General features: G+C 45.8%; 1 protein-coding gene across 1 annotated transcript; it reads right to left on the reverse strand.

Moving 5' to 3' along the window:
- Window positions 1-1092: 1092 nt before the first annotated feature.
- LOC130189250 (TANK-binding kinase 1-binding protein 1-like) lies at window positions 1093-25871 on the reverse strand. Its single transcript, XM_056408014.1, has 13 exons — window positions 25855-25871; window positions 22139-22373; window positions 21916-22047; window positions 17759-17863; window positions 17545-17686; window positions 6757-6941; window positions 5816-5877; window positions 5661-5724; window positions 5026-5241; window positions 4651-4932; window positions 3678-3758; window positions 3412-3600; window positions 1093-1707 (listed from the first exon to the last, which is right to left on the reverse strand). The coding sequence occupies exons 2-13, from the start codon at window positions 22364-22366 to the stop codon at window positions 1579-1581; spliced, it is 1815 nt and encodes a 604-aa protein (XP_056263989.1). The 5' UTR covers window positions 22367-22373; window positions 25855-25871; the 3' UTR covers window positions 1093-1578.
- Window positions 25872-27294: the final 1423 nt, after the last annotated feature.

A 27294-nucleotide genomic window follows, 5' to 3' on the forward strand; every position in this document is an offset into this window, starting at 1 on the left:
GCTCAGCAGCGCGGTGATGTGGAGCTTTGCTCCTCGACCACCTCCATGTTCGTAACTGCGAGGTCAAAGGTCAAAGGGCAAAGGTGGCAGCGAGAGTCGCAACTATTGAAACAACCAACAAACAATGACCTTGCTGATGTTATTGTTCTTACGTTACAGAGTTACACAGTTCTGAGTGAAGCGATGTGAAACCTGCATTCTCTCTCCTGACCATAAGGGGGCGACTCCTCTGGTTGTATAGAAGTCTACGCTTCATGTCTTAAACCTGCATTCTCTCTCCTGACCATCAGGGGGTGACTCCTCTGGTTGTATAGAAGTATATGCTTCATGTCTTAAACCTGAATTCTCTCTCCTGATCACCAGGGGGTGACTCCTCTGGTTGTATAGAAGTCTATGCTTCATGTCTTAAACCTGCATTCTCTCTCCTGACCATCAGGGGGTGACTCCTCTGGTTGTATAGAAGTCTATGCTTCATGTCTTAAACCTGCATTCTCTCTCCTGACCATCAGGGGGTGACTCCTCTGGTTGTATAGAAGTCTATGCTTCATGTCTTAAACCAGAATTCTCTCTCCTGACCACCAGGGGGCTCCTCTGGTTGTATAGAAGTCTATATAGTGACTACTTCTCTCTTGATGTATTCCCTCAGTAAACATTGTAAACATGAGTTTATGTCTCAGTCTCTAGTTTCAAGTCTTCTTCTATACAGCATGATGTCATCATTTAGTACATTGTGGTCATTTAGAGTCACGCAGACCGTAAAGCAGGGGACGCTTTAGGGGCGGGGCTAACCTAACCGTATACGGCGTTTCTCTGTCACTGCTCCGCATTCCAAATATGGTCAAACTAAATGACATCATCGGCTGTAATCCAAGATGGCGACGGCGAAATTGCCAAACTTCGAGGCTTCCAAAACACCAGTCCACCAACTACTGGGTGGCGTCACCATGACTACGTCCACTTCTTCTGAACACCCGTCCGTCATCAGCCTGCCCATCCGGGGTCCAGCAGGCCGACCCAGGTGACCTCAAATGACCTCCGAACTCTAGAGTGTTCATGTTGTAATCACATCCAAACACGAGTCTGTAGGCAACGACATTTTTGCCATTTTATTGCAGATCCAGAAATGTTTTTAATAGTTTGGATTCTCCACAAGCCAACGCCAGGTGCTCCTCACTTTGCCCGTGTCTCCTGGTGTGTGTGTGTGTGTGTGTGTGTGTATCCATGAGACACAGGTGTGTTCCTTCCACCTGGTCACACCGGTCCATGTCCAGGTGTCGTAGAACCGTGGATGAGGGGCTTTGGGAGAACATCAGTAAACAGATCCATAACTTGTCGATCAAATGAAGTCTTGGAGCCCGGAGGGTAGAAAAACAAATCTGTTAAACTGAAGGTTGCTGGTTGGATGCCACATCGGGAGGGAAGTGCCCCCTTTGAGCAAGGCATGTGTCCCCCTGGCTCCCAGGAGACGGTTCCACGGGAAGAGGAAGCATGCGGGCTCATCGAACCGCTCCGGGGTAGAAACCATCACGCCCTCACGGGTTTAAAAAGTCTTGATTTAGAAAATATATAGAATACAAATCATATCTTGCTGTTCTCCAAGTGGGAGTCGATGTGTTTGATGAGGGCGTCGTCAGGGTAACCGGTCGGGAAGGTCAGCTGACACAGAGGGCAGCTCCGGGCGGCGCTCTCCTCTGACTCCATCCACAACTACAGGCACAAATCATCAGTCATCACTTTAAAGGACATCAGAGGACGTGGATGTGTCCCGTTATCTCAACGGATCCTTGTGAAGCAGCGTGTTTGGCTTCCGCTTCATCAAAAGGCTGAAACTGTATTTTGTATCAAAGTTCACTTTAGCATTAAAAGTCCAGTCGTGGATTAAACCTGTGAGGTTACGTCAGTGTGTCGAGATCGCTCTGCTCTGATTGGCCGAAAAAGGCTCATTAACGCAGCTTTAATTAAAAACTAAAAACGTTTAGTCCTACAGTTTTCTAAATATATAGGGCTCAACTTTTTAAAAATGGTTGCCACTCTGTGTTTCAGTCGTTAAACATTCATAAGATGATGTAATGATGTCATGTTAGCAGGCACGTGCACAGGTAGAGCCCTAGTGGTGCTCAAGCTCCGCCCTTTTGCCCTGGATGAGAAAAGTGCCCTTTTTGCTGGAGCCCACTTTTTTTCTTCATTAATAAGTATTTAAGAATAAAAATGACTGTCATCAAGTCCTCCCAAATGTGTTTGGATATCTGTCGGGGCATTTATTGGAGTTCTTGTGAGAATTTCGCCCCGACACGCTCCGCGACGCTCACGACCCCCCCCGCCGCGCCCCTCCCTCCTCCTCCTCCACTTCCTCCTCCGCGCAGTGCTCCTCGCGCCACCAAACGGGTTCACCTCCTTCTCCTCTGACCCGCAGCATCAGACACACAGGTCATGAGTCATGACGGTGTTTGTCCACTGACGTTGTTTGGTGATAAATTAACCACAACTGAAAATATTACGTCTCAACTGGTCCGAAGTTTCCTAAAAAAAATAAACAAACACAAATTCCCGAAATCCGTGATTTCAAAGCCTATTCCAGCTGTTTACTGACGTCCTGTTTGAGAGAGAGAGATATATAAATAGAGAGAGAGAGATCTGTTTTATAAATGCCATTTAGACAATTTCGATAGTATGTTGAATTTATTCATTCATTTTATAAATGTCACAATAATTCACAGCTAGAACAGAGCAGCTAAACTATGCTAACAATAGCTCTCGGTGTCATGCTATCCATGTGCCACATTGTTTTATGTGGTATGTTTCTCTTTGTTTTGTCTGTTCCAGTTTTACAAAGATCAATCTTGTATGAGTAATTGCAGAGGGTGAAAAGAGTAAACAACACTTGTAATAGCTTCTTACTAACCAAGAGTGATGTCATGCTGGGAAATATCAGATTGAGGCCTTATAACGTTTTTACAGAAGTTTGATATTTCCCGGCATGACCGAACGGTCGAGGTTAGTACGTTGTTTATTATATGGCATGTTTGGCTCCTATTATTTTGTAAATGAAAATAAATTGTAATTGTTAATAGAAAACATGTCATTTTGTTCAACTCTCATGTCTTCTCATGACACAATGTGTTTCAAGTGTTGCTAGCAACTAACTCCTTAACTTGGAAAAATCATTTTGGCGATGGGTGCCCTTTTTTTTGGTTTGAGCACCTGCCCCCCAAAATGTCTGTGCACGTGCCTGCATGTTAGTGTCGTGTCGAGAACGCTCTGCCCCGATTGGCCGAAAAGGCACATTAACACAGTTTTAAATAATAAATTGAAACTACAGTTTTCTAAAGATTCAGGGCTCAACTTTGTTATTTTAAATGTCCGCCACTCTGTTCAATCAGCTGAAACTGAACATGTAGATTTCCTACTCACGTTGATGGACGGCCACGACTGAGCGTGCTCCGTGGTCATGTAGGCCGGCAGGTGGCAGGAGAGCGTGGCCGGGCCCTCGGGGGGCGAGAAGGAGGGGCGCTGGGGGGGCGGTTTCCTAGGCGACGGCGAGCCGACGGGGCCGTGCGCCCGCAGCGGGCTGGCGACCGGCGACAGGTACGTACTCGCGTCCTGTCAACGGACACAGAGGGAAGTGAGTGAGGCCGGGTTTGAACGGCGCGCCGCGTCATCGTCATCGTCTTCCTCACCTCTTCTTCATCAGAGGACTGCGGCGGCGTCACCAGCGGGCTGGGCTCCTGTTGGTTGTCAAGGTGACGGAAGTGATGACCCTGAATGAGAGGAGGGGGGGCGCCGTTTACAGGACTGGAGAACAGTGTCACGCGGAAGTGTCTTAGAATGTGCATTCCCTCTCCTGACCACCAGGGGGCGACTCCTCTGGTTGTATAGAAGTCTATGCTTCATGTGTTAAAGCTGCATTCTCTCTCCTGACCACCAGGGGGCGACTCCTCTGGTTGTATAGAAGTCTATGCTTCATGTGTTAAAGCTGCATTCTCTCTCCTGACCACCAGGGGGCGACTCCTCTGGTTGTATAGAAGAACATGCTTCATGTGTTAAAGCTGCATTCTCTCTCCTGACCACCAGGGGGCGACTCCTCTGGTTGTATTGAAGAACATGCTTCATGTGTTAAAGCTGCATTCTCTCTCCTGACCACCAGGGGGCGACTCCTCTGGTTGTATAGAAGAACATGCTTCATGTGTTAAAGCTGCATTGTCTCTCCTGACCACCAGGGGGCGACTCCTCTGGTTGTATAGAAGTATATGCTTCATGTGTTACAGCTGCATTCTCTCTCCTGACCACCAGGGGGCGACTCCTCTGGTTGTATAGAAGTATATGCTTCATGTGTTAAAGCTGCATTCTCTCCTGACCTCTGGTTGTATAGAAGTATATGCTTCATGTGTTAAAGCTGCATTCTCTCTCCTGACCACCAGGGGGGCGTCTCCTCTGGTTGTATAGAATTCTATGCGTCATGTGTTAAAGTTGCATTCTCTCTCCTGACCACCAGGGGGCGACTCCTCTGGTTGTATAGAAGTCTATGCGTCATGTGTTAAAGTTGCATTCTCTCTCCTGACCACCAGGGGGCGACTCCTCTGGTTGTATAGAAGTCTATGCGTCATGTGTTCAAGCTGAATTCTCTCTCCTGACCACCAGGCTCCGTCTCACCTCAGAAGCCCGAGGGAAGCCAAGGTCCAGAGCACAGTGATGTGGACTGCTGCTCAGACTGCTGCCCCCAACCCTCTCTCCACCCCCACCTCCTCCTCCTCTCTCCCCTCCGGCCCCTCGAGCCGAGGCCGGTCTGACCAGCCCCCCCAAGGAGGTGCGGAGCTGGGCTTTGAGTTGGTAACCCTGCTTCTCCCCCAGGACGGGTCTGGGCTTTGGGAGCGTGGACACTGGATCCCTCATCTGCCAGGCTGGGGGCCTGTGGATGCTGGAAGGGTCAGACACCTGGGGGGGAGAGGGAAGGTCAAAGGTCAAAGGACCCATCTGCATTAAATCTGTTCCACTCCAAGATGGCTCACAGAAACATCGACGCCTCACCTCAGAGTAACTGCGGCGCCCCTGGAACTTCGCCCGCAGGCGGCTGCAGGTTGGCTGGTGGGAGTAGGAGGCGGGGTCGCCGCTCGGGGAGAGGGGAGGGGAGCGGGTGGGGAGGAGCCTGTCGAGGGAGGGGCGCTGGGGGGAGGTGGGGGAAAGACACTCAGGAGCAGGGGCCGGGCGGGAGGCTGGGGGAGGACGAGAGAACGAGAGAGCATCGTAAAAGGAGTGTAACGATTAAACCAGGCGGACAACTGTGTGGAGTCAAAGTGGAAGGGTCTTAAAATCTCTATTCTCTCTTCTGACCACCAGGGGGCGACTCCTCTGGTTGTATAGAAGTATATGCTTCATGTGTTAAAGCTGCATTCTCTCTACTGACCACCAGGGGGCGACTCCTCTGGTTGTATAGAAGTCTATGCTTCATGTGTTAAAGCTGCATTCTCTCTGCTGACCACCAGGGGGTGACTCCTCTGGTTGTAAAGAAGTCCATATCAAATTAATTACTCTGCTTTACTCAATTACTCTTGATTTGAGTCACACCATGTCCACAAAAGGACCTTCTAGCGGGTCCAACTGGGCCCTGATCCTAAGCCCCGCCTCTCTTAAACATGCGGGCGGGGCCTCTCTCACACCAACATGGCGCTAGCGGTCGGTAGCTCAGGCTCCTCCGTTAGCTCGGTGTAGGCTAACGCTAGGTTCACCCTGCAACCCAGAGAGAGAGAGAGAGAGACAATGAATGCAACATGAAGGACATGAATAGGCTACCGTTTCCTGCTTTGAGAGTCAGACTCACTGCTCGTCGCCAGCTTTCTTTATCCACTCCACGTCGCAGTGCTCACAGTGTTGGGACGCGTCCTGAGGCCGACAGACACACGGCGGTTAGAGGAGCTCCAAATGCTCTGCAACCATTTCTCCTTATGGATATTATGGACGTGCAGCGCCAAACCGCCTGAACCACCTGTTCTAACAAAGGCCAACGCTCTGGCGTTACTCCTCATCCATTGTTACAGAAACAATGGGTTCACTACAGAAGGAAAGAAGAAATTATAAATCCACATATGGAACGATGACAAGAGATAAGAAGAAAAAGAAGGGCTATCCATGAAGTTGGATGTTGGAGCTTTATATATATATAATTATGTATATTATAATTATACAAACATATTTATACATATATATAATTATATATATAATTATGTATATAAATATATTTATATATAATGTTATATGTATATATAAATAAAATTATATATATAGAAATATAATTATATATATATATAATCATTATATAATTATATTTATATGTGTATGATAATATGTTTAAATATATTCATATATATATATTCATATATATATATATAAATAAATGACTGCAAAATGGAGATTGTATGGAAGGTGAAATGCTGCCCCCTGCTGGTTTGGAGGATGTAGCACCAACAGGAATAGTTAGTACTCATAACTTATCAGACCCGGCTAACCTTTCAAAACATAACACACAAAACACAAGCGCACAAAATCTTAGAGACATATTTATCAAATAGTTTAGTGTGATTTTTATTTTCTGGCAATTGTAATTAATGCTCATATTCTATAGTTCCAACCAATCAATGAATACAACATGTAGTAACTTCACTTCCAGTGTATTTAGCGATGAGTTGAAGAGCAATGTGACAGCATTCATGCTGGAACGGTTGCCGAGGTAACGCTGTGACATCACAGAGACGGCGGGCTCACCTTTCTCTGTTTCTGGGCCACTTCCTGCTGCAGCCTCTGGACTTCGGCCCTCAGCTCCGCCTCCCTCTGGCGGGCCGCCTCGGCCTGGCGGCGGGCGCCCTCAAGCTCCGCCTCCAGCCGCTGCAGCTTCAGGTCGGACACGGCGTCCAGACTGCGGGAGCTCCGCAGGGTCGGCCCGCGGCCCTCTGAAGGGGAGGACGGACACCGAGCCACTGAGCATGCACGTCTATGCCGATTAGTTCACAGAACGCGATAAACCGTTTGAAAAAATATATTTCTTTAATCGCCGTTTGACAAACTGAAGAAAAGCCCTCAGTGTCAAGTCCAACTCCTGTTCACCGTTTCCAAAGGATGTGAAGACAACTCAAATTACTGACTTAATCTTTCTTTTATTTTTCTTTTGTTCGTTGATTGCTCTGCCAGTGAATTAGGTTGTAACCTTTAAGACAGAACATGAATTACATTTTAAATTACACATTTTAATTAAACATTTTATACTTTTCATTTTTACCAAACTCAAAATGAAATAATCTTTTAACACAAAATCAGCATTTTTAAACACCATGAAATTAAACAAATCATTTCACCATTGCCGTCTTTGGGTTGAACCGTGGAGTGACCTGAAGCGTCCTCTCTCTGCTGCTTGTCTTTGCAAAATGCATCAGAGCATCCCCACAGGTGCTCCTAATAAGCGACACTGATTGCTGCTGCTGCTGCACTCTGGGAACTGTAGTCTCACACAGCTAGGCCCTCAGATCGGACCAATCGGAGTCTATGCTACAGGACTGTTTTGAACGTGCTGACTGGGATATGTTCAGGACAACAACGTCAGTGAGTACGCGCCCTCAGTCACCGGGTTCATCAAGAAATGCATAGATGACGTTGTTCCTACCAAGTCGGTTCGGATTTATCCCAACCAGAAACCGTGGATAAATGGCGATGTTCGAATATGGCGGAATACAAAAGAGCCCGCTATGACCTCCAGACCATCGGCTCTGCCAGCGGGAGTTCAGGAACAAGGTGGAGGAAAAGCTCAAGAGCCATGACGTGAGAGGTGTGTGGAAGGGCTACAGACAATCACGGACTTCAGAGGAAAACCAGCGGTGAAGAGAACTCCTCTACCTCCCTCCCAGGCGAGCCATTCTTTGCTCGGTTGCAGCGCCTGAGGAGACCAGCCTGCTGATCATCTCAGAGGCTGACGGCGAGAGCCTTCTGCGGTGGACATCCGGGCGGCAGGTCCCGACCACATCCCAGAGCATGTGCAGACCAGTTGGCAGGAGTCGACATCTTCAACCTCTCCCTGTCCCAGGATGTTGTTCCTGAGAGCTTCAAGATGTCCACCATTGTGCCTGTCCCCAAACACCCCAAGGTAACCTGCCTGAATGACTGGAGACCCCTCACCTCGATTGTCAGTAAATGCTTGAGAGGTTGGTCAAGGACTTCATTTGTTCCATGTTGCCTGCCACGCTGGACCCATGGCAATTGCATATCGTCAAAACAGATCCACCGACGACGCGGCACTTCACACCGCCCTTTCCCACCTGGAGGAGGAACTGTTGTGTGCGAATGCTGGTTGTGGACTACAGCTCAGCGTTCAACACTATTGTTGACACCAAGCTCAGAGGTCTAGGCCTGCACTCTACCATGTGCAGCTGACTTCCTGTCGGGCCGCCAGGTGGTGAGGATGGGCGGTACCACCAGAGCCGCTGACCCTCAACACGGGAGCCCTCAGGGATGCGTGTTGAGCCCTCTCTACTCCTGTACACAACGCATCATCAAGTTTGCTGACGACACAACAGTGTTGGGGCTGATTAGACAGCCTATAGGGAGGAGGTTGGATCACTGGTACAGTGGTGCCAGGAGAACAGCCTCGTCCTCAACGCCAAGAAGACCAAGGAGCTGATCGTGGACTACAGGAAGCGGAGAGAGCACACCCCATCTCCATAGACGGAGTTGCAGTAGAGGGTCAGCAGCTTCAAGTTCCTCGGCGCACATCTCCGAGGACCTCACATGGACCACGACACCACTCACGTGGTGAAAAGGGCCAACAACGCCTGTATTTCCTTAGGCGACTGAGGAAATTCAACATGGCCCCCGCATCCTCAGAACATTCTACACCAGTACCATCGAGTGTTCTGACAGGTTGCATCACCGTGGTCTGAGAACTGCACCGCCCTGGAGCGAGGGCACTACAGAGGGTGGTGCGGTCGGCACAGTACATCGTTGGAGGTGAGCTTCCTCCATCCTGGACATATACAAACGGATGATGAAAGACAATAACCACCCCGCCACAAACTGTTCACCCTTCTACCGTCAGGCAGGCGATACCGCAGTATCAAGTGCCGCACAAACAGACTGAGGGACAGCTTCTTCAGTCAGGCCATCAGGCTGCTAAACAAGGACTGAGACCTCATTAACACTACACACCAGAACATATTCTGTGAATATCTATGGCCATGGTGTATATTTTATTACATTGTTTATATATATATATTGTATATATATATTGTATGTATATACATATATATATATATAGTCTCAAAAAAAGTGTATATTTTATTACATTGTTTTATATATATATATTGCCATGATGTATATTCTATTACATTGTTTTATATATATATTGTTAATACTTTCTTCTTTTTTTTGTGTGGATATTGTATAGTTTATTCTCATTCTTATTCTTTTTTTAGTCTGCTACTGCTGTCGGGTGTTTTGCACATAAGAATTTCACAAACCGATTATACTTGTATAAAAGGGGATGTGACAATAAAAACTTGAAACTTGAAACTTGAAACTTGAGATTCAGCTCAACACCTCCCACTTGAGCTCCTGGTTTTTCAAATCCAGAGAGGTCACACAAACCCTTTACACCTCTGCTTGTTCTTCAGTGGGAAGCAGAATGACAAGCCTTCTGACATCTCTATGAAGAATTGTGGCTAGGATTTTGGTTTGAAGCCTCTTGGTTCTTTCCTTGCCGTTCGCCTCCCAGGTTTTCTTCCTCATCCGGAGAAGAGTTCCTGCCACTCCCTCGTGGTTTGCTGTGTGGGATTCTTGTGCCAGCAGTGTGGACACCCATGCTTCAAATGGTAAAACTGGCACTGCTGTCTTCTCTTCGGTGAACGTCTGAATTCTGCCTCCACAAACTAGTAGTCCAGAGTTCACATCTTTGTATCCTACCAGTCTGTTTCGAGTTGTGTCTGAAAAAACGGTATCTTTTTGAGCTGCAAGGAAGAGGTCTTTGAGTGCCTCTTTATGTTCTTCAACAGTCAGAACAGCTTGCTTTGGTGATTCTACCTCCCACTTTGACTGTTTAGGGGCCCGGCACTTTCTCTTCAGCCACTGCTTGGCAGCTAGACAAACCCAGGCCACGACTCTCACCACTTTGGACAGGCTCCCGAATCTTTTTACCTCCACAAGATCTTTAGCCCAGCCAGTGGGCTTCCTTCTTAGAAGAAGCGTCGGGTTCACCAAAGCTATTCCCCCTGGAGTTTCACTCTTCGGACTTTCCTGAGTGCCTTGTAGGTCTTCTTTCGGTTGCCTCCTTGCTTGAGCTCTTGTTAATGCACCTGAGAATGCCTTCCTCTGGAGCTTGTTTACACTCTCCCTGGCATGAGCTGCAACCTCTCCAGCTGTTTTTATAGGCCACTTCTCCACTGGCCATTTCAGGAACTCTGGTCCATTTTGCCATGTGGAATTTTCCTTCAAATCTTCAGGAGCGCCCCCTCTTGTTATGATGTCAGCTATGTTTAGATCTCCACAGATCCAATACCAGTCTTGTACTAGTCCAGCCTTCTGGATTTCACCCACTCTATTTGCAAAGAAGGTTTTGTATCCATAACTGACTCTTTGAATGGCTCCCAAGACCGTTTGACTGTCAATTAGATGGAACCATCTCTCGATCTTCATTCGAGCATGCTTTTCCACATACTTCCTAATCCTGGCTGCGAAGACAGCACCACAGATCTCAGCTTTTACAGCTTCTCCCTTCTGATCCAGGGGTGTCAGCTTGGCTTTTGATTCAACGAATCGAACTTCAGTGCCTTGACCTGTCTCCCATCTTAAGTACATCACAGCTCCATAGGTTTTGTCACTCCCATCAGAGAATGTGATGCCCCAAGGTCTCCCTTTCCAGCCAGCTGGTGTGAGGCTCCTGTGGAATCTCACCTCTCCAAGCTGCACATATTCTTCAAAAAGCTGTATGCCTTCTTTTCTGAGCCTTCCTGGGAGAGGTTTGTCCCAGGTTTCTTGGGTTAGTCTCCCACCCCCTCCTTCTTGGAATGCTTTCCTCACAAGAATTGCTCCCTTTTGTTTTGCAGGTGTAACTAAGACGATTGGGTCATACAGTCCAGCCATTTGGTTTAAGAGAGCCCTCCTAGTCAGTGGATTAGGTGTCTCAGTTCTCACCTCCTCCTTGAGAAGATATTTTCCGACTCTCATCTTCTTCTTCCTTTTGGAAAAGTTAACTGAGGTTAACATGTAGAGCTTGTCTTCATCCATTTGGTAGCCGATACCCAAGGCTCTGTTGTCTTCGTCCCTCATTTGATTTGGAAGAATTAAGGTTTTACCTCGTGTCTCAGATAGACCCTCTGTCTCCATTCTTTGCCTCCCACTTTGCCCAGACCGGACCCATGGTTTGAGGAAGAAACCTCCCGCTTTCAAGATCTCTTCAACATTTTCTGTGATTTTGTCCAGTGTCTTTAGGTCATTTTGGGAGGTCAAGATGTCATCTACATAACTGTCCTCTTCAATGACTCTGCGCTCATCCTCCAAGTGAAGAAAGTTGGGCAGGCGTGCCGTTTCCCTCATAGCCAACTGAGCAATGCAACCAGCGGGTCTGTCCCCAATGTTGACTCTGGTAATTGCATATTCTTTTATCTCTTCATCTGGGCTGTCCCTCCAGAGGAACCTGTGTAGATGCATCTCACGCTCCTCCAGCCATACAGAGTTGTACATCTTTTTGATGTCTCCTAGAGATGCATACGTCCCTTCTCTGAACCTTAGCAGGACAGCTCTGATAGGGTTGAGAACGTCTGGTCCCTTCAGAAGAAGATCATTCATACTCATGCCTTTGTATTTCTGGCTACTATTCCACACAATATGAACTGGTGTTGTCACAGAATGAGGGTTTGGCGCCACCAGGTGGCTGACGTACCACACTGGTCCGTTCCACTCGTCCATGTCGATCTCGTTGGTGAGTCTTATGGCTGCCCCTCGTTTGACCATGTCATGGATCTGGGTAGCATATGCGACTTTCCAGTCCGGTTCTCTACTTAGTTGCTTTTCCATTCTTAAGAAACAAGCCTTGACTGCACCTTTGTTGTTTGGGAGAGAAGATGGATCTACCGTCCAAGGATACTTTGCATCCCAATGTGGATCTGGTGTGTGAGCATCCCCCTCCTTGTAGGTGAGGCCTCCTTTAATGATCTCCAGCTCCCTCTCCTCTGCGAGGGTCATTTATTTTCCTCCCGGTGGACAGTTGCCACATCGGCATCCTCCACATCTCGGCTCACATGCAGCTCCAATGCTGTCCCAGTGCCACCACTCAAGGAACTCACGGTTACTGGCACCTGTAAATTTGGTCTGAGCCACATCCTTCTGTAGTAGCTGGACTGTGTCAGTGGTTGGACTTGTGATTTCTTGATATTTGACAGCAGCTGCCCTCATGGAGCGAGCGAAGTGTGTTTTGGACTCATATGCTGCAACCTCCACTTCCTCAAATAAGTCGGGATGTGCTCCACCCACTGTCTTCCCCAATGGACTCTCCCACAAGACAAGGTCTCCGATGATTTTTACCCTCTGGGGAGCGAGTCTTCCCTCTCGGTGGCTAATGAGAAGTTCAACCTCTTCTGGCCTTTCCAATTCATTAAGTTCGACTTCTGGGAATAATCTTTTCAACTTCTCAGGTTCAATTCCTTGATGCACTTTGGCGATTTCATCCAAGCCATAGCAGACCATTTCATGAGCTCTCTGGGTTCCTTGAGGTGTCTTGACTCTGACTTTGAGGAGATACCTTTGTGTGTTCACTTCCATGGCCATACCACCAACCCCATGCACAACTAAAGTTATCTTTTCATGTCTTAACCTCAGTCTTTTAGCAGCCTTATGGGTAATGTAATTTGTATCCGAAGCAAGGTCAATTATAGTCCCAATCTTCTGGCCTGCGTTTGCAGTGACTTGCATCAACATCATGATGACCGGAAGTTCTGAGAGCCCATTCCTCTGCAGTAGCTCAGACTGGCCTGAAGCATCGAGTGTCACCGCGGTTTTGATGGTGTTGGTGAAAGCCTTTCTGCATCGAACTGCCATTTCTGGGGAAAGTTCAGACAACATCTCCTCTTGTTCCTCCGTGAGTTTGCTCCCACCTTTGCCGTCCTTTCCGCTCTTTCTCTCTTCCCCTCCTTTGACTTCTTTTGGGCAGAGGAAAAAATGGTGGTCTGGGGCGCCACCTTCCCTTCTACAGTCCTTATTTCTGCATAGAAGGTGTCTCTGCAGTACCCATCTTCATCATGGCATCCAAGACATTTTCTGCAGGCTCCCAGCCTTCTCAATGCAGCTTTCTTTTCAGGCAGCGCAAGTCTTTTGAACTTTTTACAGAAGAAGACTTTGTCTTTGTGCCCACTATCACCACAGACACCACATAGCTGATCAAACTCTTCTTTCTTTGTGGTTCTTGTTGAGGCAATCTTTCTGTCATACCTCTTGTCAAAACGATCTGATTTCTCCACCTTGTCTACAGTTCTGAGCTGTTCGAGTCTCTCCAGTATTTCTTCTTGACTTTTCAGGAAATTCAAGAGCATGACAAAGTGGTTGTCTGGTGTAACATTGTTTCTGGGTTCAACCATGAATATCACCCAGTCTCTTTTAATAAAGTCAGGCAGCTTGCTTTCAATGGTTTTAATTACCAGTGGGTTCTTTATGGCTCCAGAGTCTCCTAACTCTGTGAGATCTGCTAGGGCCTTCTCCACCGTCTGTATGAGGTCAATGACCTTTCTTGGCTGGTTCCCTCTCACATGTGGCATCTTATCCAGCTCTTCAAGGATCTCCACTATGATGGCTGACTTGTTGCCATATCTGTTCTCCAGGACTCTGAACATGTCATTGGCCGTGGTGTAGGTTGAAAGTCTTAGGTCTTTTGAGATTGTATCATCTACACTCTCCAAGAGTTGAATTTTCCTAACTTCAATCGATCCGGATGGCTCCCCCTGCTTTTGCAGGCTTTCCCAGTCTTTCCTCCATCAGAGACTCTACTTCCTGAGAATACTCAGGAATTACCACCTCAGACAGGATCTGCTTGTGTCCTTCTACCGCTGCTCCGTGGAGAGCGTCCTCACCTATTGCATCTGCGTGTGGTTCCTCAGCTGCACAGCCGCAGAGAGGAACGCGCTTCAGAGGGTCGTCAACTCGGCCCAGAAGATCATCGGGTGCCCCCTCCCCTCCCTGCAAGAACTGTACAGCTCTCGCTGCCTTAAGAAGGCAGTCAAGATCCTCAAGGATCCATCTCACCCGGGCAACGAACACTTTGTACGGCTGCGCTCAGGCAGGCGCTTCAAGACTATGTATACCCGGACCAACAGACTTAAGTTCAGCTTCTTTCCGAGGGGCCATTTACTAAACGCTGCTAAGTTTTTAGAGAGTCAAATGTCGATCCCGTTCAATATGAGGAATCGTGCAATAAAAAACTTAGGTTTACACTAAGAAATATGCCGTAGTTTATTATACTTATTTTTATATTTATATTTACATCCATAGATCTCATTTATACTTATGTATAGTTCCCCTATGTCTATTTATGATTCATTCTGGTTTTTATATTGTCTTGTTTATATTGTCTTGTTGTTTTTATATTGTCTATTGTCCTATTAGCACCTTGGGATTGCATCTAAATTTCGTTGTTCCTTTGCACAATGACAAATAAAGATCATTCATTCATTCATTCATTCATTCATTCATTCATTCATTCATTCATTCATATTCTCTCTTGCTTCCATTGAAGATAGGTAGAGAGGTTGGCTTGATCCGAATTCTTGGTGTGGGTGTTCCCGGTTGGGGTAGTGGTTTCACTCTTGTGCCTTGCTCCTTGATCGTCCGTGCAATGGCAAATTCAGCTTTCCTTAACTCAAGCCTGTAGTAGGATGCTCTTACATCCTTGACTCTTCCATCTAATTCATCCTTTAATTCTACAGGGATCCATCTCTCCCATGTTGATATTGCTGAGATGGCCTCTTTCATTCTCTTGTCCAAGAGCGCGAGGTGCATGGCATAGCCCTCTAAATTGGCACTTTCCACAGGTACATCAGCCGCTTTCCCATTGGCTCTTTCTGCTTCCAGGATTGCAACAGGAAGTTCACTGCTTCCATACCTTGACCACAGGTTTGTTTTAACAATGTCTCTCATCTCCGCCAACTTTGTTTCACCTTCATTTACAGATTTATCAATGTCGGCTTCATGCTGTTCATCAAGACCTCCTTCCTCATCCTCAGTCTTAATGTCAGCCTCCAGTCCAGTCCTGTAGTCATCATTGGCGTCGAGCATCTTTCTGAAACAGTCTGAAAGCTTTGTGAATCCCTCCTCCAACTCCATTTGAAGCATGCTGCTTGCTCCTTTTGAAATAAGGTTGGCTTGTCTGGTGAAGCTGCTTTTTGCAGTGGTCCTCTCCTTCTTCAGCTGCTGGACCGACTTCCCCAGGACATCTTCCGCCATCTTGTTGCCCTTCTTTTGTGTCAACAGCTTATTTCTGGATCTGAAGCCGTTTATCTTCAGGGCCAGGCCGCTTCGGTGGTTACAACTGACGGACACCGAGCCGCTGAGCATGCACGTCTATGCCGATTAGTTCACAGAACGCGATAAACCATTTGAAAAAATATATTTCTTTAATCGCCGTTTGACAAACTGAAGAAAAGCCCTCAGTGTTGTTCTTTCCTTCTTTTAATGAGAAACACTGATATAAGTCCTTTATATATGTCCTTCCTTCCTGCTGCTGTCAGGCTGCACAACAAACTGCAGTAGATCGCTGGAGATCCTGGCAAACTCAACACTTTACTTTGTTTTCCCCTTGTATATTTAGTTTCCTCTGTATATTTAGTATTTAGTATTGTTATTGTGTTTTCTTTTTATTAATGCTCTAACGTGCACCCACTGCTGTGATCCTGAAATTTCCCGACTGTGGTACTAATCAAGGATTATCTTATCTTATCTTAACTGATGCTATGCAGCATCTACGCTCACCTCTTTGAGGAGCCGCCATTTCCTTTTTCGGCGGAGTTCGGCAAATCACTGTATATATATATATAAATATATCTAGATATATGCATATAAATATATCTATATATATACATATTTATATATCTCTATATATATATATATATAGAGAGAGAGAGATACAGTATATATATCTTTATATATACATATCTCTATGTATATAGATATATATACGTATATATATATGTGTGGCAGCTGTGTCTGATTTGGCCTCGGCTGCTGGTGATTGGCAATTAGTCAGCAGCCGAGGCCACCCTTATAAAGGCTCCCACTTGAGAGTGGAGGGGGAAGGTGAGCAGAGGCACGTGTTTTGCGGTCTGCTCGGTGTCGTGTGCGTGCCAATAAATATGTCTTGGAACAACACCTCTTGCGGTCTGGCGGATCCTTGGTGCTGGGGAAAACCCACCACTCGATTTGAGCGGGGGCTCCTCGGCCTAACCCTCTCCCCTGAGCCCTTGGGCGGAGGAGGGACCCGGCAGGAGGGGCAGGGGGCTCTGGGGGGGGGGGGGGAGGGGGGGGGGCGCGGGAACGGGAGGGAGACCGGGGGGGGGGAGACGCGGCGGGATGGCGGTACGGGGTACTACGACACCGAGGGCGGGGGGTGGAGTCGGCCCTCGGCCAGCCGTGGGGTCCTCGGGTCGGCGGGCTCCGATGGGTCCTGGGGTCAGCAGCTCCGGGGAACGCGGGGAGTCTCTACCACAGCACCGCGGGTTTTCGAGGTTTCGAGGAAAAGCGCTCTCTCTCTCTGCCTGCCGCCCCCCCCTCCTCTCTATCCGGCCAGTATCTGGCCCAAGCTGCTCATCAGCTCTTCCTCCTGGTCTGGCTCCTCCTTTCAGGCACTGGGTCCTCCGGGCCCCCACGTGGGCTCCATGTAGCAGGCCCGCCACCGCCACCGTCCCCCAGCACCAAGGATCCGCCAGACCGCAAGAGGTTCTGTTCCAAGACATATTTATTGACATCACCGACACACGAGCAGACCGCAAAACACGTGCCTCTGCTCACCTTCCCCCTCCACTCTCAAGTGGGAGCCTTTATAAGGGTGGCCTCGGCTGCTGACTAATTGCCAATCACCAGCAGCCGAGGCCAAATCAGACACAGCTGCCACAATATATATATATATATATATATGATATTAATGAACCCGAACACGTTACATGTTCAGACGTGTGTGTGATGTCCTCAACCAGTATGAAGCAGAACTAGTGGTTAGTTCTTCATGGTGGATGAAGGACATGATAACCGTTTCCACTGAGATAAGCCCCGCCCCCTCTAAGGCGCGGATAAAGCGAATAAAGCACAATTAGTCGTGCGCGTAAACTCACGGGGAGTAAAGCGTTGCGAGGGAGTGAACGCAGCGTCAGACTCCAATTATTTAGTTGCTTAGTAAAAATGTGTTCCACGAAATAGATTCAGCCCACTCGACATCAGACTTATGTCTGAGTGCTACTCTTTCTGCTCCTATACCATTTATTATTTTGTATGAATTCCAGCCATGATCCGTTGGTGCGAGCTGTGCATGCGACCCACCTCTGGGCACGTCCAGGCTGGCGTGCAGCTGCAGCGTGTCCCGGCGGAGCTGAGCGCCGACCTTCTGGACCGAGGCCTCTCGCTGCCGGAGGGCCGACTCCAGGCTGCAGATCTGCTGCACGTGCTGCTCCGCCAGGGACGTCTGACACACACACGGCAACTCAACACACAGGGCAACGCAACGAGGAGACGGTGTGTGTGTGTGTGTGTTTACCATCTTGTCCAGGTCTCTCTGGACATTGCTTTTCTCCAAGTGAATCTTCTCGTAGGCCTGGACGACTTCCTCTAACCTCTCCTCTCTCTCCTTGCTCTTCTGGAGCTGAAGACAGGAGAGGTTATACATATATTTATTTATATATACAGTATATATATATATTTATATATATATATATGCATGTATATATAATATATAAATAAATATACATTACACATATATATTAAATATATATATATATTATATATATATCAAAATAAAAAGTACATATAATATATATTGATATATATATCATAAGAAATATATATATATCATATATAATAATATATATGTTTAATATATATATGTATTATATATAATATATATATAAAATAATAAATATGCATAAAATATATGTCATGTATATATATAATAATACATATATATATATATAATATTATATATATATTAGTGCTGTGAAAAATAACGCGTTAACTCAGTTAATTCAATTACAGGTTTAACGAGTTATTTTTTTTTAACGCATTTAACGCATGCGCAGAATGAGCTTCCAATCTGTCTGTTGTTGGTCGTCGGGACGAAAAAAAAGTCACTTGCAAAATGAGCTTCCAATGCACCACTTCAACCTGAACTCTGTCCGCTCTCATGCAGACGGTCTGTTCATCGGTAATGATCCTTCCGCAGGTTCACCTACGGAAACCTTGTGTCGACTTTTACTTCCTGTAGATCAGGGGTCTCAACACGTCGATCGCGACCTGCCAGTCGATCGCGGCGTAGTGTTGGTAGATCGCATGACATTAAAAAGATTGGCCCGCCCCCTGACATGTTCTCTGTAGCAGGGGTCCCCAAACCCCGGGCCTCGGCCCGGTACCGGTCCGCGGCTTGGTTGGAACCGGGCCGCGGAAAAAAAGTGAATAAATAAAGTTTTAATTTTTTTTTTTTTTAATCAGTCGGAAAAATATTTTATTTTGAAAAAGGACCGAATCCACCCGTGTGTCCGTCTGAGCCGCGTTCAGGAGTCTTAAAGTTCGGGTTTATCGCTGCAGGCGAGTCTCACATTTCTTTTTTTTTAATTTATATTTTATTAGTGTTCAGAATCTCACATACACATATTTACATTTTTCAGATTCTTTGTATAAAGAGAAGTAAAAAACAAAAAAAATAAACACATATGCAAATAAAGAAACAAAAACAATACCATAGTAACAAAACTATAAATTAAAGCAGGGAGAAATCATTTTCTATAGAGTAAAGAAATACAGTCAGGCCATTTATCTGTGACATAGTTGCACCACTTTTGCCTGTGCTTAAGAAATGTTTCCGTTCTTTGGTTAACATGAGCTGTAATCTGCTCCATTCTGTAGATCTCTGTCACAATGTCTCTCCATGATGTGATTGTAGGACACTCTGGTAATAACCATTTTCTGGTAATAGACTTTTTACTGGCCACCAGCATTGCATTTATCAAGAGTCTGTCCCCTTTCGGCCAGCTTTGAGGTATATTTCCAAGGTACAGAATCTTAAAGTCCAAAGGGATTTCCTCGTGAAAGATGTCCTGTAAAGCATTGTGTACCGCCTTCCAAAAGTTTTTAATGATGGGACAGTCCCAGAAGATGTGGTAGTGGTTTGCGCTTTGGTGTCCACACTTTCTCCAGCAAACAGGAATGTTATCGCTATAATGAGATGTCTGAGATGGTGTAATGAAGTATCTTATACAATTTTTCCAGTTAAACTCTCGCCAGCTCATTGAACTGGTACATTTCCATTGATACCCCCATATTAATGTCCATTCTTCCTCAGAAATATCTATCCCAGATTCCTTTTCCCATTTTACTTTAATGTATGCTGTTGAGTGAGTTTTAAGCTCTAGAAAGCATTTATATATGGCTGATATTGCCCTTTATTGCAATTTGACTTGTATGCTCTTTTAAACAGTTCTATGAGACTGGAGTTTACCTCTGTTACCTTTTTAACATTTTCATTGACAAAATGCCGCAACTGTAGGTATCTAAAGAAGTCCTGTTTCTCTAAAAGATAATTTTCTTTAATCATTTCAAAACTAAGCAGTTTGTTTCCTTCATAATATTGCATAAAGCTGTTATTCCATTAGCTCTCCATTTTTGAATCTGGTGTCCATTTTATTTGGTGTGAAGTCTGAGTCATATCCACACCATTTAAGGCACAGTAGATCTCCTTCAAGTTTGTATTCTCTAATGATATTCTTCCACACTTTAAGGGTCAATTTGACCCATGGATTATCAGAACTGTTTATGTAGTGTTGCATTTTAGAGTCAGCTATGATTGCTTGTATTGGAATGGGAAATATTTTTTCTTCAATGTCTTTCCACTGTGCATCATATGAAGGATTGCACCAGCATATTATAGCTCTTGTCTGGGCGGCATAGTAGTATTCCTTGAGGGATGGCAGACCCCATCCTCCCTTCTCCTTTACTAACTGCAGTGTTTTAAGGCGAACCCTTGGTCTCTTGCCTTGCCACACATATCTCGACAACATTTTGTCCCATTCATTAAGCTGGCCCTGAGAAACTTCTATTGGTAGGGTTTGAAATAGATATAACAATCTGGGTAATATGTTCATTTTGGCGGCACATTTCAGTGACAAAGAATCTTCAAACAGATTCAACCTGCTCAATGAATTATGTCACTTCAGGGAAATGACAACTGGTTTCAAGTTGGCCGATGAAGTCGCTGCTGTGTGGGCGAGTGAACAGCGGAATATTCTACATGTTTCAGACGTTGACCGGGTGGAAGAGGCTTTTAAAAGAGTTTGAGCGGTACTCCAACCACAAAAGACCCGACTGCAACAGAATAGACCTGCAACCCATTTGGAAACAAACCCACCCGGTGAATCGAGCCCGTCCGAGCTAGAAAAAAATGTGCTGGATGTGCAAATGACGGTGGCCTGAAGGGACATTTCACACAACTCTGCCTGTTCTAATGACAGCGACCAGAACTCGGTTAGGAGCAGCGGACCAAACACACGTCTGTGTCGCCGTCTCCATTAGCGGCTCGTTGCAGGTAAACAAGCGCACGGCTCACACGAATTCGGCGAAATGATGAGTTGTAGTTTTGGCACTTTATGCCCTTCGTATAATTGTATGACGTCATATGTATTACGTCATTTATATTGCCGGTCCGTGAAAATTATTTCTGACACGGAACCGGTCCGTGGCTCAAAAAAGGTTGGGGACCACTGCTCTATAGCACGTCTTTGTTCTTTTATTAAACTAAACGTCTGTTGTTGATCGTATCTCCACAGCAGCATGTCATTTCTGTCTCTTCGCGTTGCGTTAACACTTATCGATCTCCGTCTCGCGCCACAGAGCTCCGTGCGCGCATCGACCGAGCAAAAAAAGTCACTTGTCAATCTGTCCACCTTTAGATTGTATCATGGTGGAGTTAATGGTTGACAAACAAGAGAAAAATGCTCTGTTTAACCCTCCTGTTACCTTTACATTTACTAACATATTTTACCCTCGGGGTCAATTTGACCCCAGCAATTAAAACCTCCAGAAAATTATTAGAATTAATATTGCTTCCCAAGTTTAAGTGTGAGGTACTTTATGTTTGTTTGTTGACTACCTAAATAGCCCTTTAAATAAATAAAAAGTTGATATTTCTTATATGTTTGACACAGTGAAAAACAGCCTGGGGTCAAATTGACCCCAAAGAACACCGACATTAAACATTGAATGGGGTCAAATTGACCCGAAAGGTAACAGGAGGGTTAAACATTCTGTTTAGGATGAAGATGTATTAATGTTCCATATGGAAGAAAACTGCTAAATAACTGCTGAGTTGCAGCACCATTGTATAGAAGAATGTATAAATGTATATATCCGTCTTTTGTCATAAATCTCTATGTTCTCACAAAATATACCGAGAATATCGGTAATATGTGATTAATCATGATTAATCCACAAAAACCTGTGATTAATCCGATTAAATTTTTTAATCGTTTCACAGTCCTAATATATATATATATAATGTCCAGTATGTTTGTATGTATGTATATATATACATACAAGCATACTGGACATTTATACTCCTTTTTGACCAATTTCTTGCTCTATTAAAAAGCTTCACGCTTAAAACTGAATCACTGAAATAAAACGTGTTTGAATTGGTGTCCGCTGTACCTCCTGGGTCAGAGAGTTGACCCTCTGCTGCAGGTTGGTGGTCTCTGATTGGATCACACTGGTGTCCTTCATGATTGGCTCACAGGAGCAGCACAGGATCGTCTCCTCCCCAAACACACCGACCATCGGGAACTGCAGGAGAGGAGATGGACTGTTAATGAAGGCACGCGTTCACACATCATGACCGCCTCCACGTGTCACATGGTATTATTAACATTCTGACCTCGTAGTGTTTGAGCTTCCTCTTGATGCTGCTGTTCTCCCGCTCCAGGCTCGCCAGCCGGGTCTTGATGTCGTGGTAGGCGGCGGCCAGGGCCAAGCCGGACGCCGGGTACATGTCCTCCGGCAGCCGATTGGCCGGCCAGCTGATCCCGGGACCGCCCCCGTCGTCCCTCAGCCTCTCTCCTCCTCCCAGCAGCCCCAGCTCTCCTCTACGGAACAGATCCATCATCAGATAGCTGAGAGAGGGGGGAGGGGGGGGGGAAGGGGCGTGGTCAGTCTCTGGGAAACCGTTATGGGCTCGTGGCCATGTGGCTCAGTGAGTCCCTAACCTCACACAGCGGGGGCAAGAATGACAAAGCTGTCGAGCCCCGCGTCCTGGCAGAGAGGTGTGTGTGTGTGTGTGTGTGTGTGTTCATGCTGCCAGGGCCCCACTGAGTCTGCAAGCCAAAGCGTTGCTTTTCCCCATCTGCTGCTGATAAACTACATCCTTTTGTTGAACTACATCCTTTCCTGCCCTGTTTGTCACTGCCGGTTTCCATGGCAACACGGCGAAAACGGGAAGAATTCTCTCAAAAGATGAGATCAATACGGGCATCACTGTACATTTGCTTGCCAAAATAAATGTCTAGTGTGTGTGTGTGTGTGTGTGTGTGTACGGGTCAGACTCACACAGACACTCACAAACACAAACACGAAGACTCACAAATACACACAGAAGGATTCACAAATATGTTCCAATGCACACGTAAATAAATTAAGATTGTTTGTTTGTTTGTGGACCGCACTGCATTTCTTTTGGGGTTTTTGAGACTCCCCTGTCGCCGTGGCTCCATTCACAAATGCGTTTCTTTCAACATTGACCTCTCTGTAGCCAATCAGATGTGACGTCGCCCTCAAAGACTCACAAATGCACGCACGTTTAAATCTTTCAACTTTAGCGAAAAAATTGTTGTTGTGACAGCCAATCAGAGTCGAGCTGCTCCTGAATCTAACGGCTGCTCTAGTGGAGCTGAAGAGACATTCAGACAAGAGGTGAGGGTCACCGAGCTGTGAGCCTACGGGGGATGTCATGAATAAATATATATATATTATATTTATATATTAATGTTATGAACCCAAACACGAGGGCGTTAGATGTTCAGATGTTTGAAGTATGAAGCAGATAGTGGTTAGTTCTTCATGGTGGATGAAGGAGATGATAACCGTTTCCACAGAGATAAGCCCCGCCCCCTCTAAGGCGTGAATGAAGCGAATGACGCAAACAAATCCTGTGTGTGTGTGTGTGTGTGTGTGTGTGTGTGTGTGTGTGTGTGTGTGTGTGTGTGTGTGTGTGTGTGTGTGTGTGTGTGTGCGTGTGTGTAGCATACATGTCGATCTATTTCCGTACCACTTCCTGTCCATTGTGTTTCATCTCATGACGCATATTTTATTCCCCCTCATGAATCAGACTGAGTGAAGTTGAAGTGGACGTCGTGTCCCGCGAGGCGTTCGGGCTGCAGGAGAATTATTATTAATATTATCATTATTATTATTATTTTAGGCTTCGACATGCGTCACAAGCGGAGCTGTCACACAAACGGGCACTCACTTATTATAATGATCATAATTATGATATTATTAGAGTGATCACTGTGTTGTTATGAAGCGACAGCTCCCGTCAGTCGGGATGAACAACGGTCAAATCCAGTCAGATATGATGATGTCATCATATCTGACTTATCATCAGATATGATGATGTGGCGTTTCCTTCCCCAGGGGTATTAATATCTGGATTATTGGAGATTATGAGATACTTTATCTTTTCGAGGGGACATTATTTTGTTATATATTACGTTTGAGCTTTTGAGATTTTCCTGTGAGTCCAGACTCAGGGCAGCGATACGTTTAATATTTGTCCTTCTTTGTGGTTTCATAACATCTCGTCATCATTTTAGGAGACAAGTGTTTTTTTGTGAGGTTTAATATTGGTTGTTAAAATATCTAAACATCAAAGCTTTATGTAATGTTACTGCTGTCTGTCCACTAACGCCATGCCCGGTCTGCCTAACTCCATATAAGGGCGGCACATGTTATTGTTGAGTTGTATACATATTTATTTATTATTTCTCAGGTCGTCTCACCTGTGAATATTGAAGAGGATTCATTGAGTTTCACAGACTTTGTTTTCTGGTTCTGCAAAGAATCCAGGTTTCTATTATTTATATTTGTACGGTTCTTTTGGAAAGCCTGAGACACAACATCTGAGGTCAGCCATTACAATGTGTGTGTATGTGTGTGTCAGGCAGCTAAGGTAGCGGAGAGGGAGAGAGGCCAAAGCCTCTCTCTGTAGATAACTCCCACTCACAGCCCACACACGCACACGCACACACACACACACCTACACTCACACTCACACACATACAGCCCACACACATAGACACCAGTGGCGGCTGGTGAATTTTTTGGGGGGGGGGCGCAGTTGGGCGACGCGGTTTAAATAGCACTCAACAATGAGAAGAAAAGAGGTTTTGAGTAGAATATTGTCAAAAACAAAGCTTTATTTCAAGAACACAGCGTGCTCAACACGGTCCAATAACAACTATCAACACACTGTAACTTTGGGCATGAGAGGTTCAGAGCAGCTTTAAGGAACATGGGGTTGGGTTTCAGAGGTTTGCAAAATAAAAGAGTTTCACCCTCACATGAAAGAGGTTCAGAATAGAGTCAGAAAGAGATCACATGTTACATTGGGGACAGAGTAGAGCCACTACTGTAAAGACAAGTAGCCTCCTCTCTTTAAAGTGGTCAAACTTCTCCATAACTCTCTGGTTAAAGTCATCATGTCTGTAACCAGCCTCCATTATTTTGGAGGGAATGTGTCCGTTTTTCAGAACTTGTTGTGTTTCGATGCCAGTTCGGTCTCCTTCTGCTGACTGTAAACAGGGTTAGCTTCATGCTGTTAGCTCGTTAGCTTCATTCTGTTTGCTTGATAACTGCGGCAAGATTCGTGCTTTACACTTGTCTGCAGCTCTTTAGATCCCTCCCCCCGTTGTAGTCCAGAGAGTTTCAGTCCCAGGACTTTGGAACAACAGACAGGAGAAACTAAACAGCATTACTCACTGAGCTCCAGCTAACAGCTCCGTTAGCTACCTGCTCTGTAGCTCCGTGCAGCTCTCTGGGCTGAGGGAACGATACCGGTCTCTGATCTGCCGAATAGTCCAGTCACGTGAAATAAGAAACGATGTCATTGGCCAGGACGCACATTTTTGTGCCCCAACATTCACGTTTCATCCGCCAATGAGAAGCCGTCCTTGCCGAAACGACCGTGAAATGTTTGCTCGCTCCCGTACACACACGTTGGGCCGGTGCCCCGAAAATGGGGAGGGGCTTCTCTCCGTGAGGATGAGTGGCGATATATTATTTATGTCACATTTAACTTAAGTGGTTGTTGACAGGCTGACGGTCTCCCACACACATTTAGCGCGTCAACACGGTATATTTACTATTTAAATGATTTGGTATATAATGTTTTTTGACAGGATGTATTATATTTTTTTCTTCTAAAATTTTTTAGAGGGGTGGCGCCCTAGCGCCCTCTATGGACGCACCGCCACTGATAGACACACACATAGACTCACACGCACACACATAGACTCACACGCACACACATACACACACAGACACACACTGACACACCCACACACACAAACATAGACTCACACTCACGCAAACACACACCTCCAGCCGAGGGCAGATCAGAGGGGGCCATATGTCTTCATCACATGGTCGTTTCATTTATTAATGGGCTCGCGGTCCTTTTTACCCACAACCCCCTGCGGTCAGACTCAACAGGAGGTGGACCGCCTCCTCATGTGAGACGTTGACCACGAAGCTCATTGTGATGATGCAACAGTGTTTACTTCATTAACCGGATTGGATATCTCAGATATATATACATACATATATATATATGTATATATATACACACATATTTATATATATGTGTATATATAAATATATATATACACATATATATGTGTATATATACACATAAATATATATATATATACATATAAATCCATACATTTTTTTTTCTTCTTCTTTCTTGATTGAGTTTTTCTGTAATTGGATTTTGGTCACATTTGGTCGTCGAGTTCCCGGGTGTTAAACATAAGGATCCCATGTGACCTTCTACACGGCTCAGCATGCTGACCTACAGGAGCTCGCGTTCTGTGGAACATCTATTTTGGAGGTGCTTGACATGAAACCGTTTGAAATGCTCTCAAAATCCCAAGAGTGATGGATATTTTCCAGGTTCCATTGATGCCGATTGCTCTGCCGCATCACGCTGATGGCGACCAATCACCTTTCACCTCATCAATGGGACTTATTGCCTGGAGCTGTGGGGACACTGAGGGCTTCATGACATCAGGCGGCAACGTCCGGGTCTGCCGATTGTGGCTAAGAGGAAGGGTCTTACAAATTGAATTTTCTCTCCTGACCACCAGGGGGGTGACATCTCTGGTTGTATAGAAGTCTATGCTTCATGTGTTAAAGCTGCATGCTCTTTCCTGGCCACCAGGGGGCGACTCCTCTGGTTCTATAGAAGTATATGCTTCATTAAAGCTGCATTCTCTCTCCTGACCACCAGGGGGTGACTCCTCTGGTTGTATAGAAGTATATACTTCATTAAAGCTGCATTCTTTCTCCTGACCACCAGGGGGCGACTCCTCTGGTTGTATAGAAGTCCATGCTTCATGTGTTAAAGCTGCATTCTCTCTCCTGACCACCAGGGGGACTCCTCTGGTTGTATAGAAGTCTATGCTTCATGTGTTTAAGCTGCATTCTCTCTCCTTAACTCCAGGGGGGCGACTCCTCTGGTTGTATAGAAGTCCATGCTTCATGTGTTAAAGCTGCATTCTCTCCTGAGCACCAGGGGGGGGGGGGGGGGGTTCCTCTGGGTGTATAGAAGTTTAGGAGGAAATGATTTTACTTATCTCAGTAAACATTGTAAACATGAGCTTATGGTCTACCTCCACTTCTTATCGACCATCTATGGATAAAATTCGGAAGCTTGACCCAAGCAAAGCTACGATCTGTGACTCTCTTGCAAAGCTCGACCCAGAAAGCTTCACTCTCCCTCTCTCTCTATATATATATATATATTTATCTCTCTAT

The sequence above is a fragment of the Pseudoliparis swirei genome, chromosome 23 (genome assembly GCF_029220125.1).
Source record: "Pseudoliparis swirei isolate HS2019 ecotype Mariana Trench chromosome 23, NWPU_hadal_v1, whole genome shotgun sequence".
NCBI classification, from domain to species: domain Eukaryota; kingdom Metazoa; phylum Chordata; class Actinopteri; order Perciformes; family Liparidae; genus Pseudoliparis; species Pseudoliparis swirei.

Coding starts and splice junctions, on each gene's coding strand:
- LOC130189250 (XM_056408014.1), bottom strand. CDS start 22,366: ATGATGGATCTGTTCCGTAGAGGAGAGCTGGGGCTGCTGGGAGGAGGA. Junction 6,942..17,544: donor CAGCCTGGACGTGCCCAGAG/GTGGGTCGCATG, acceptor CCTCCCCTTCAG/AGGGCCGCGGGCCGACCCTG. Junction 3,601..3,677: donor AGTCCTCTGATGAAGAAGAG/GTGAGGAAGACG, acceptor GTCCGTTGACAG/GACGCGAGTACGTACCTGTC.